Raw genomic sequence first — 12,965 nt, forward strand, 5'->3', positions numbered from 1 at the left:
GGTGAATTATAGAGATAGGTGAATAATGAAATAGAAGCGTGTCAGTTTTGTGACACAAAAGAGGCTCCAGACTTGTAAAGGTCAGTGTGGAATAATTACTGCATAAGAACAAAGACTTATTAGTCGGAGTAGGAACAAACCACTGTCCCAACAGAAAGAGCACAGAAAGGCATCAGTACTGCTCACTGTTGTTGTTGGATTTCAGAGCTGCTAAATCTGGTCATAATTATTTAGTTATTTGAGCTAATGAAAGATACTCTTGGATCACAGCCCAGCTAATCTTGGAAAATGGCACTATACTAGAGGACATTAAAGTAGGTTTATTTCCCTCTCTTCTGAGAAGGGACAACTTTCTGGGCAGTTATGGTGAATAAACTCTTAAAATGAACACTTTTGGTTGTTCTACCAACCACCGTTTTCAGAAACATCAAAGCAAACTAATTAAAAGTTGTAAAATGGATTAAAACTGTATTTTTTTTCCAGAAGTTTGTATTGCAATAATCCAAATATTTATAAATCAGACAGAAAGGAAACTTCTGACATGTTCTGGGATTACATAACTACTGACTTTTCACATTAATTTTTTTTTGTCCTTCAATTAGTGCTTTTTGTGTTTCCCACTACTTTTGGCAGTTACTGAAATTACTAGACTGAGAGTTGGGATTTCTACTATTCCCAAAGGGATTTTTCCAAAGTAGGCTTTTAATACATTTTTACAAATTAAAATTGGTTTTGTTTTCAGGCAGATGTGAACACAGACAGACAAATGAGATGCTGTTTGTCTTTCTCACAGTAAGAGAAAAGAGAAAGCTTTCTTGTCATTAAAACTGTGTGTAAGCAGCTATTCCAGTGGTCACAGGACTGATGCCGTGAGAAACCATCGAAGTAGGAAAGCCCAAGCAGTCAGATTTGAGACAAGAACCTTTTCTGTGGCAGCAATTATTAAAAAAATGTGAAACTGCTGTTTTAAAATATTCAGTCTAATTTCACCACTGGATCTCTGAGTAAGTTCACAACTCGAGTAATCATTTAGTCAATCATAATTTCCTTTGTTTCTTTACCTCTGTTTTTTTCCTATCTAATTGTTATTTATGACCTTACATGGTAAGCCTTCAAGGACAAAGGCAACTGGTTGTACATTTGCAAAGTGTTTTACAAAGGCCGGGGACTCACTCAGTGCTTCAATAATAGAAATAGTGAGCAGCTATCGACGTTCCAAAACTGAACTTATCCTAAGCATTTGGCAACAATTCTTTAGACTCTGGGTAATTTCAGTGCCACAATGCACACCTGAAGTGTGCCCATCACTGGAGTACTGATTGTCCAACTGCTGCAGGTTAAATTTCCTCTATTTTATTTAGATTCTACATCATCTCTCTGCCAAATTTATTAGTCTGAGGATGTTTTAAACCTCAAGATACTAATTACAGGACTGCTGGTTTTAGCAAGCAAGGTTTTTTTGTGATTAGAGGCCAGTAAGGTTTGATATCAATACCCCTGGAGACACCATGCCCACATGAGTCACTCAGTCTGAGAGTATCTATGCCCAAATGCATTGGGAGGCACACGCTTGGCTAAATCAACCCGTTTCTTTACCTGCCATGTCAGCCTTTCCCTTGTATCAGCTTAGGTGAGTCTTCATCCTCTGCCTTCTTCTGAAAAATGTAAAAAGGAAAAAATGTAACTACGGCTTTTTAATTGCTTGAACAGGTACCAGGACATCAGGAGAGGAGGCCAGGTGGAATCGCATTTGATAGGTTGCTCATATGTACTGGTTTTATAAAGCTAATTGGAGTCCTATGTTTCTACCATGCATTTTCTCCTCTAAGCTGGTCAACAGGTGAATGGAGTGCTTGCAGCAAATCCTGCGGAGGAGGGCAACAAAGTCGTCTCATTCAGTGTGTGCAGAAAAGGGCTTTCCAAAGAGAGGAGGCAGTGGCCCATTCCCTGTGTCCTGTCAGCACCCCTACACAGGTGCAGATGTGCAATAGTCAGGACTGCCCACCCGAATGGAGCCCTGGCCTATGGTCTCAGGTAATTTGGAAAAAAACTTACATTTTTGTCTGCTGGCGTGATGCAACTATTGCCAAAAACTCTGCTCAAAAAGAAGAGCAGTGCAAACTTTGTGAAGATCAGTATTTTGCAAGTGGCTCTATTTATTAGTGTGGTATGTATCACAGAATCACAGAATCACAGAATGTTCAGGGCTGGAAGGGACCTCAAAAGATCATCTCGTCCAGCCCTCCTGCCAGAGCAGGATCACCTACAGTAGATCGCACAGGAACACGTCCAGGCAGGTTTTGAATGTCTCCAACTACGTGTGTATTTTAACTAGCCTTCCTGCAGGCTTGGACAGGAGGGCTTGCCAGAAGTGGACACATGATGTCCTTTTTGGTACATACAAATAAAAGGACTTTTTTTTTCCTGGTTTCATAACTTAAGGCTCTATGAGATTACTTCCCACAGCAATATTAACTTTTCTCAGAGATGACAGGCAGTCAAAGAATGAAGAAATATTTGGGTTACAGTTGCATATTAATGCACACACATCGGTGAACTGTGGGTTGATAAATCTGTGATTTACACATCCATTAATCACTTCTGTACTTTTGCCTTTGGTATAGTAACTATTCTACTGCAAGTAGCGTACTGCTGCAGTTACTTGCCATGAGGGGCGTAGGGCCCCTGAGCAGAGCACTTTACAAACCTGTGAACCGCCTGACATTAAACCAGCCTGAGCTAAATCCCACACACCTGCTTGCACAAAGCTCATCTCTGCTCCGTCTTTACTACTGTTGATGCTGCTATGAACTGTTAATGTAAGCATAAGTGAAATATTGGGAAATCTGGGATTTAAGAGAGAGCTGACAGTACACTTATATCAAAAGGAGTAGCTATGTTATATTTATTTTTCCATCTTCATTTAGTGAGATTCAAGGTGGATTTAAATTAGCTGAAAAATCTATTACTTGTGCATCCGCTTCCTGGTACCGTTACTCTTCAGGTGTTCAGGAACATCTTGACCTAAGCATTCCCAGCTGAGAAACACAGACGGCCTCTCCAGGGGAGTGCCCTTAATGTATGATGACAGACAAGTAACTACTCAATAGTCCATTGTAACTGAGAGTTAACACTCAAAAAGAGACTTTTTCTTTCAGTGTACGTGGAGGAAGCAGTAGTGTGGCAGGAGATTATAAAATACAGGTATGATGATGAGATACTTTAAAAGATAGAAAATAGTCTTCAAAACACATTCACACTTTCAAACATTCCTTCCTCTAAAACAAAACATTAAAAAAAGAAATTAACAAAAATCCATTTTCCTCCGCTTTAGGAGGTGTACAATTCAAGCTGGGATTTTCAAATAAGCCTATGAAAATTAGGTTCACAAATTTTGCTGAAATGTGGTGAACAGGCCTGTTGAACAAGTTAGTGAAGACTTTAAGATTCACCTGAAAGCTGTTATATCACAGGCTCAGAGAGTTAGGAGGAAAAAAAATGCAAAATACCCAGCCCCTCTACACAAGTCAGAGCAATTTGAAATGAAAGTTGTTTGGGTTTTTGGGGGAAAAGATTTAAACCACAGATTTTCAGCATGCAGATCTATCTGTTGCTTTCTCAGTACAACTCTGCTTTTAAGAAATCTTTTAAGAACACGTGATTTAAAGTTTATAAATATGTAAAGGGTGAGTGTCAAGAGGACAGTGCCAGGCTCTTTTCAGCGATGTCCAATGACAGGACAAGGGGCAATGGGTACAAGCTGGAACATAGGAGGTTCCACAAAAATATTAGAAAAAGCTTTTTCACTGTGAGGGTGCCAGAGCCCTGGCACAGGCTGCCCAGGGAGGTTTTGGAGTCACCTTCTCTGGAGACATTCAAAACCCGCCTGGACGCGTTCCTGTGTGACCTGCTGTAGGTGATCCTGCTCTGGCAGGGTGCTGCACTACATGATCTGTCGAGGTCCCTTCCAACCTCTGACATTCTGTGATTCTGTGTGAATAGGGATAGTGCTGGTGCAGGATTCTGCTCTGGAATGTGCGCGTTAATTACTAGGAAGAAGAAGAACAATTAGAAGAGGGTGCAACAAGGTAGAAAGCTGGCAGCTCTACTTCAGGGCCATTTATTTCTTCATTTCATCGGAAACAGCTCTTTCATTCATTCTGTTGTACATTAAGGCAATGAAAACTCTAGAATGTCTTTTAAACTGAACCACAGTTGAACATTGCGTATTTATTCACTGTTGACTTGTCCTAAACTTCAGCTGTAATCTTGGCAATTAGAATTTGGTTAAACTTAACCATGGTCTGCATCAGATTCTGTCTTGTAGTGAGACGCATTTGATGAAGGAGTTATATATAGATTCCCTGGGTAGTTTTCTCTGCCTCTATCTCATCCCTCTAGGCCAAGGTGCGGACAAAATAACAAATAGCCGAGAACATCTTGCCGTGGGAGATTTTGCGATGGGAGGTTAGGATGAGCTTTCAACTACACTGTCCAGGGAAAAAAGCATTTTGCTTACAAGTCCAACTTACCTCATCTACGGAAGAGAGATATTACTTATCTGTTCTACATGGGGACTCTAAGAGTTCATAGTTACAGTAAGAAAGCACTTAGAACAATGTTTTAGAAGTGACAAACAGATGATCCTGTTACTTATTTACCAATAGTATTTCAAGTTTACTTATGTTGTAATGGCAGCTACACAGCGTGGTTTCTATGCTCTGCTGTAAAATACAAATAATGCCAATTTTCATTTCCTTTAGTTCAAATGAATATTTCTTTCCATCACAGTGTTCCAAGACTTGTGGGAGAGGTGTTAAGAAACGGGATGTCTACTGCAAAAGTACTGGTTCTCCCAAGGTTGAAATCTTGCCTGACAGTATGTGCAGCAGAGACCATAAACCTGAATCCCAGCAGACCTGCGTGCTCGGACGCTGCCCCAAAAATGACCGACTCCAGTGGGTGATTTCTTCCTGGAGTGAGGTAAAGTGGTGTGGTTACATGGCTCACTGCCTTGCTCTTGGATATGTCAACTGAGGGGGACACACACACACACAAATCACATGGGGGGCGGAAAGCTGAGCTGTCTTTTGAAAATCTGGTGTTCTAGGCAAGCTGCTAGGAAAACACAGTTCTTTACATCCAGATGTAGCTACATGCATGCACGGGTCCCTGTTTTTCAGGACTTTTGCTGACTTCAATTCATATTTCAGTTTACACATTACAGAATGTGGATTTTATAGTTTTAGTTACATTTTTTTGCAGTTTAGCTTAATTTGGAGTCTCTTGCATATAGCACATTCTCCTTTATCTGAATATATTTCTACAGATTTAAAAGGAGTACTTTGCCTTTGCAGTGCTCAGCCTCCTGCGGCCCAGGTGTACAAAAGCGAGAACTAAAATGCGGTGAGAAAAGCATCCATGGGAAATTGATCACCTTTCCTCAGAGAAGATGTAGAAACATCAAGAAACCAAACACCGACCTGGAACAAGCTTGTAACAAGGGAGCCTGTCCTTCGCAAACCTTGTATAACGTGATGTCTGGCTGGTATTCCTCACCCTGGCAGCAGGTAGGAATGGGAAACTTCCTCACCGTTCTCTCCCTGTCCTGGCTAGCACTCTTTCTCTAGCATTATTTCACGACTTGACTTTTATGGAATTTACAAAAGGAGTGAGTTTCTCTACACAGTAGCTCAAGCAGCATCCCCTAGTGCTTTTCAGTACCCAGCATTAAAGAACAAAACAGCTGCAATGTAACTGCTGACTCTCAGACAACGTACCCACTGTAATCAGGAGGTGCCACTGCAGTGCTGGGATCAGAGAGCACTGAAGAACACACCCCTGTGACTATGGCAATGTGAGTCCAAGGAAGCTAGATTAAAGCTACCTCTAGTCTTACGTTGTGCTGTAGCCAAATGTCCAATACTATGGAGGAGATACCTGCAGTGCTAATAGTCCATGGGTGTCTCCTGCACGTAGACATTCCCTAAGGAAGGTTGCACTACTCAGCCACTGAAACATGATGCGGCTGGTCCACATCCATCATGTACTTTGGTGCAGCTCATTTCTTTGTCTTGAAACTGAAGAATGTCTCCTAAAATTGTTATTCATGTTTGAGAGGCACTACATTCCCCACTTCTTCCAACCCTTTCTTCTCAGGCTTCTTCAAACTGCACTGTGGTTGAACTATTACACAGCTATATGCACGGTGTATTTGAGCATCTGCACAAATTGCCCAGAATTCCCTAAATGTTATGATTAATTACGGGATCAGTCTGTATTTGTTTCTACATTCTTGCAAACAAGCTTCTGTATTTCTGGAACTTATCTACTTTATGAGTCACATATCAGTGAAACACACACTCATTTAGTAACATTTACATGAACAATGTATGCCTGACAATTGTAATCAGATGGAAATGATCACATTTATCTTAAAGACAACTTTTCATGAAACACATACAAGTAAAAGGCTTACTCATTTTAAAATACTTCATAGATCTTCCTGCAAACGCAGTGTTTTCCCCCAGATACTGCCATAATTATGGTTCCAATGGGAGTTTCATCTTTGTTCAGACAGCAGGATTGGGCCCAGAGGCTCAGAGTTCAAAAGAAATCAGTGCAGACAATCAGAAACAGGTTTTCTAAAATGTTCAGTTTCTGTCTCGATACCTAAGTAAGAAACCAAATTTTCAATGGAGTCCTTAAATAACCAGACTTTCAGAAGGGAGAACAGATGCGCACATCTTTGAAAAGTCCGTCCTGATGGGGCTTGCTGAACAGCAACACATCCAATCCTGACTTCTCTTGCTTTGAAAGTCTCATCCAAAGCCCCTGAAAGTTACTCCTTTGGCTTTCATAGTCTCCTAGAGAGTCTCTGGAATGAAAGATGGCTTTTACTTTTTTTCCTCCCTACAGTGTACAGTAACATGTGGAGGGGGAGTGCAAACCCGCAGTGTACAGTGTCTGCGCCAAGGAAGACCAGCTCCTGGGTGCTTGCCCCAGCAGAAACCAGCAGTCCTGAGAGCTTGCAATACTAACTTCTGCCCAGTCCCTGTGAAAAGAGGTAAAACTCAGCACTACACGCTGCAGTGGGGTTGGTTGCTTAGAAGTCTACACCCAGCAAAGAAATCACCTTTTTCAGTTACACCCACTGAAGATTAGCATTTGACATATTCCTTCATAAACTACTTTTTTCCCCAGAATTTCCAGCTTTACAGTTACTCTCTGATACTACAGCATTTCTCTTCTCAAAGTGAACCCTCTTAGAGCAGACCTGAAAGTATAACTGACACAGATTTTAAAAATGGGATATGTTAAAAAAGTTCATTCATAAGTTACACCTTTTGGTTCTGAGCTGCATCTTCATACTGTCTTGTTGCATAACACAGAAGCATCCTATGCTGGTATTGTTTTATCATTAAAAATAGCGACTTTTGAACTAAGCAATAAGAAATTGCCATTTATTTTTAGTCTTTTGAGGTCTGTCCACGCCTCAGATTGCACCCATATCCTGGGAGTCCAAAAATGCTTTGTCTAAATGTACTTCTCTCCATACTGCTGTCATGTGTATGATGTGCGGTCAGGGAACATGAAGTTAAGCTCTGTCCTCACCCGTATGTCTCCACTTCTTCAGTGTGTTTTGCAATTCTAGAGGAGCAGGCAGAGCAAGGGTTTTGCTGAATGATGGAAGGGCAATTCTCTCAGAACCACCATGGAAGGAGGGCGGTGCATTAGCCTTATCCCATATATTTGCTTACAAGCTGGTTAGAGTTTGTGGCTCCTTCTTAATTGTGGGCAAAAAACTCATGGAAGTCTAGGTTTGTCCAATATAAGGCTAGTTATCTAGGTATGCTAAACCACTTTAAACATTAACTTTCAAAATACTGTACATTAACTGTCTCATTACCATTTTAAAAGTGTGAGCTTAAAGTAACCGCTATAAAACCTAGGCTGGATTGCAAGAGAAAGGTGGTAACAGAGTTGGGAGCAAAGGTCAAGCTCTAGCTCTGCTCCTTGTAAATTGACATTTGCCAACCACCCCCCTCTTCTGTACCGATCCTGCCCTTCGCTGTGCACAGAAACCCTGTAACACCCAGTGATATCTTAGCAGACCAGTCTGCTGCTTCAACTCCAGGCGTGCAGGGTATCAAACTGATATAGCAGGGAACGTGAATCCAAACAAGGATATAAAGATGGAATGGTCCTAAAAGGGAAAAGTAAATAGTTCTGCTGGTTTTATACGCAAATGTTCCTAAGACTTCAAATTAACCTTCCCAAAAAGTTCTGCTGTACTTTGAAGTTTCTGTATTACATCCTTTTCTATCACGATACAGCAAGCACTTTTCTTTCACCCTTGCCTTCCTCTGCTACATGTCATGTCTGGAGCAATGCCTGTTATTAATTTTGGCCTTGGCCTGTTTCTCTCACTCCTCACATCTGCAGGAGCCCTTTCCCCTTTATTGTAACTGGGTCGTCAGGCTCTAGAGATCAATTATCTCTTCACTGTTCTCTAACTTTCTGTTTAAAACAGCAAAAAGAGGGGGAACCAGCTGTGCTGGAATCACATTGAAGCAAATCAGTCTCTATCATCAGCCATGCAGCTCCAGCTCAGTGATCATAGTCAAGAAACTAATGTTTTAGGGAGGGTTTACACACTTGCCTAGTCAAACTGGGTCATTTCCATCCCTCTGTTAGATGCAGTTACGGTCACCATAACTCCTAGTAAATCCAGCTGCTGAAAATTAATCAAAAATTAAAACAACATATAAATACTTGAGTAAATAGAAATAAGGAACTGACAGCCCAATCCACACCCATTGAAGTCCGTGGGACTCTTTGTGTTCATTCCAATGGTCTTTGGATTAGGTCCCAAGAGTAAAATTTTCAGGCGTACTTCTGTAATGTTAGCATTGCACTCTGATCTTCAAAAGGGGCATAAAGATTTATTAGCATTGCCTCCTCTGTGCTTATTATTTTTTTTTAAACAGTAATTTGTAATTTTTGAAAATTTACCCTTCCATGGCAGGAGGGCTTCTTCCTGACTTAATCAGAACAGCTTCCCTTGCTTTGTGCTGTGCATGTTTTTCGTCTGTTGTCTGCTTTGGGTCCTTCCGGCAGCAAATTCTGTCATGGGCAGTAAGTAGATAAAGGTGAAAGCTGGTGCTGAACTCCCAGTTACATCCCTACTGACAATTCAGAATAGAAAGGCAGCGCTGTGGAGCGGGAAGGCTGCAGGTCAGTACTGAGCTTACTAGTTCCTGGGCAACACTTTGTTCAAGGATGGCATTTTCTTTATATGAAATTAAGCATTTACACATAGGTTTATGTTTTTAAAATCTGAGGAATAAACTGGCATCTTTTAAAAAAATTACTATAATATTTTCTTATGCTTTCAAATAAAGGCATACAAAATCACTTTTGCCATTATATAAAAGGAAATCAAAGAAAGCAAAGTGGTGACTAATCAAAAGAATTTTCTTCAGAGAGACAGAGAAGATTCCTGGCCCACAGGATACGAAGTAGTTGTTTTTGCTAGGGGAGGGAGCATTTATCTTCTGTGACTCAGCTTAGCTGATCTGAGAACGCAGACAACGGTGGCTAGATTTTTCTTCACTGTCTCCTTGTAAATTCCTTTTATTGTCCATGTAAACAGTAGTTCTGAGAGTCGAATGGAATCTTTTCCCATGCTCACAGGAGATTTCAGTTTAGCTATAAATTTTGCTAAAGCTCATTTAAATGTCTTACTGCACTCTCAGACGTGGTGAATTTGTTTATAAATCATCCATATGAATCATCACACTGCTCTTTTAAAGACACATAAAGCATCCACTGCAAAACTGTAGAAAGGAGCAGCTATGAAATGTTTTTAAAGCAACTGGGCTGTGTGTAAAAATGATCTGTACATAAATTTAAGGGAAATAAAATCTTAATTGAAAAGTATGGTTTATTTGTATTTGTAATTAAAAGCTGAGCGTTTCAGAACTAAGCACTGTCAGCCTGTCTCTTTCCCATTGCAGTTAATTAAGATGGCATAATCAGAGTCCTAAAAGCCTGATTCATGCCACCTAACTGAACTGTCTAAAAAGAGCGATTTCTGAGGCTGCCTGCATAGTCAGAGAGAAATAAGTCCCCCTAGAAAGCGTTGGGATGCAAACACATAGCAGAGCACTCTGTGCACACGCGTGCACACGTTCAGATCTCCGTGTGTTTCGGGTGTACATGCGGATACACTCGAAGCCAACACTGCTCTGAGGTGCAAGTGAACTCCACGGGATGTGGGTGGCAACAAGCAGCATCCAGCATGGAGTGGGTTCATTTGGACAGGTACCTGCTTTCAGAACCACCTTTGTAAGCAGATTACAAACACAGATAACTTTTTTATCCTCTACAGTGGCACTTCCTCCTGGTTTTCTGAACTTCAAAGCATGCTCTAATTTTTTTAATTCCTTTAGCCTCTGACCCTCCTATTATATTAGCTCTATCTCTATCAAATTAACAAATCTGATCTCTTAATATATTAAACATCTCAACAACAAATCAAAAAACAAACTAGCATTTTGGAGATGACAGCTAGTTAATTGTTCCTATTCTTTTAATTGAGTCACCCATCTTCTTTTTAATATTGCCAAAAGCATACAGGTGTGCAGAGCTACTGCCTGATGTGTAGACTTGCTAAAACACAGTCTGACTGGATTGCTTGGATTTGTCTCCTTCAGATGATCCTTCTTGTGTGGATTTCTTCACTTGGTGTCATCTGGTACCCCAGCATGGTGTCTGTAACCACAAATTTTATGGCAAGCAATGTTGTAAATCATGCACAAAGAAGAACTGATAGCAGCGTGTTATCTGAACCCTTCAGTGACAGGATTGTCTTCTTCAATTTATATTGGAATTAACTTTGCTTTGAGGCAAGACATGGTGCCACATAAACCACTGATGGAAGAGACAATTTTCTAAGGGAATGTCGGAGGTGCAGTAATTGTTGGATAGATGCTGAAAAAGGAATGTTTCTTTTTTTCATTATTTGCTGACCTCACTAAAGTACAGGGTACTATGGATCACTTGAACACTGAGACTCGAGGGACAGTTCTTTCTTTAAAAGTGTCATTTTGCACTGTCATACGTTATGAGGAAGAAATTAAGGCAAGGAAGGCTCTTCTGGCTAATTTACCAGAAAGCAAAGCAAAAGAGATTGGGAGTTCGAGGAGGAAGGTTACAGCGTGGCAGCATGACAGATCACACTATCAAAAGCGGTTCCTTTCATACTTTGTTTATGATTCTGTTGTCCCAGGGTAAGGAGCTGTTTGCTGCCACAGAAAGACATTCAAACGCCTGTTGTCTGGAGAAGGCAGTGTCACATGCGTGACCACAAGAAGTAAATAGTGCACTACAAAGATAAATGGTGCTTCTCTGTTAGACTTGCTGCTGGAAAAGCAAGTTTTGCATCATGCTAATGTTTTTGTTATTTTGAAGAATTCATTTTCTGCTTTGTGTAGAAACTCAGAGGTGGTTAACTAGTAACTTGAAATGTATTCCTAGAAATATTTGGACTTTTAATATTGCTGTGTTACAAGTAAAATAGAATTTCATATTTCAACTAACTCATGAAACTCAGATTTAGTGAAATCAGTGGTTATGTTTTCAACTTTCTAAGCTCATTAGATATCTAATTTTAAATTTTAAACTTGATATTTTAAAGTAGTTTTTTCAGAAGCTAGGTTGTTTGAATGCCAAGATACTGAAGAATGTCTTCCTTCTAATCTCAGATCTCTCTGCAAATTTCGATTCATCCATTACCCAAAGTAAATAACAAGAATATTACAGTCCATTAATTCATGCTAAACTTTTCTAAATAGTTATTTATTCACACAGTTTATATGAAAAATAAATTAAAAAGATAAGTGGGTAATTTACTCTAACCAAATAAAGTCAATTCTATTTTTATACATTCTCCTAACGTTTAGCTCAGAATCCACCAGCAAACAACAGAAACGTAAACAGAACGATACCTGTAATCATTCAGTATTGAGATGTTTGGTGACACCACACATCAAATGGTACAATTTAAGAAGTTTCTGCATTGAAGAAATACCCAACCTATTTGCCAAACCCATTCCGAGACAGAGCTGTGTTCTACTGTAATTTTATGGGGAGTGCCTACGAGGAACATATTTATCTAATTCCTCCCAATCCCACAACTTTGTTTGATGAATGTAGTTCAGTTTTACTGTTTTTTTTAAAGTATCATTTCAGCACAAGATTAGCCAGCTCAGCACTAATGCCAGACAGTGGTCACTTAAAATTAGCAGTTCCTCCTGCAGCAATTTAGGTTAAAAACATGTATTCTCTGAAACTTTAAGAAATGATGATTGGAAACATATCTCAGCCTACACCGCTCTGTCTTGATATTGGACATTGTGTAATTTTAACCTTTTTTTCTAGGAAAACTACAAGGTTTTGTTTTGTTTTTATAATTGTGTTCTTTTTATTATTTGATGTAAAATAATTAATTTATTAATGCATAGCTTTTCCTTTATATTTCTTTGCTCACTTCCTTAAGTGACAACTGAGGAAAGAAAACAGTAGTGTCACAAAGTATGAATTATGGTGTAAAAAAAGCAAAAAATATAAGTGTAATATTTAATTATTTTATAAGCTTTGTAATAAAGTACTCTAACTGTTTCATTGTATTTGGAATTGTAAAATTCATGAATAAAATATGGAGACTATAAGTAAATGTCAAATAATATAACTAGTGGATGCATTCATTTGCATTTGTGTCATTGCCCCGTAGTATCCTTAAGTAAAACATGAGCCTGTTTTCTTCTGCTACGTAACGCGCTAATTAACGCCTATGGCTCGGAGCCTGTGCCCATTCTGTGGAGGGTTAGTGACAAAAGCTGCCCACAAGATAAGCCAGTTCTTTGGGGCAGTGGAAATCTAGCCACCCCAACTAAGTGTGA

At 39.8% G+C, this 12,965-nt stretch overlaps 1 protein-coding gene across 1 annotated transcript in view; it reads left to right on the forward strand.

The window, feature by feature from the left end:
* ADAMTS18 (ADAM metallopeptidase with thrombospondin type 1 motif, 18) overlaps positions 1–11,233 on the forward strand; it is a 73,941-nt gene extending 62,708 nt beyond the window's left edge. Inside the window, exons 18-22 of the mRNA XM_009870522.1 lie at positions 1,830–2,034; positions 4,792–4,983; positions 5,358–5,570; positions 6,919–7,066; positions 10,719–11,233. Coding sequence (XP_009868824.1) covers positions 1,830–2,034; positions 4,792–4,983; positions 5,358–5,570; positions 6,919–7,066; positions 10,719–10,834 — 874 coding nt within the window. The 3' untranslated portion in view covers positions 10,835–11,233. The remainder of the gene's footprint in view (positions 1–1,829; positions 2,035–4,791; positions 4,984–5,357; positions 5,571–6,918; positions 7,067–10,718) is intronic.
* Positions 11,234–12,965: the final 1,732 nt, after the last annotated feature.

This window comes from Apaloderma vittatum, unplaced genomic scaffold (genome assembly GCF_000703405.1).
Source record: "Apaloderma vittatum isolate BGI_N311 unplaced genomic scaffold, ASM70340v1 scaffold22025, whole genome shotgun sequence".
Taxonomy (NCBI): Eukaryota; Metazoa; Chordata; class Aves; order Trogoniformes; family Trogonidae; genus Apaloderma; species Apaloderma vittatum.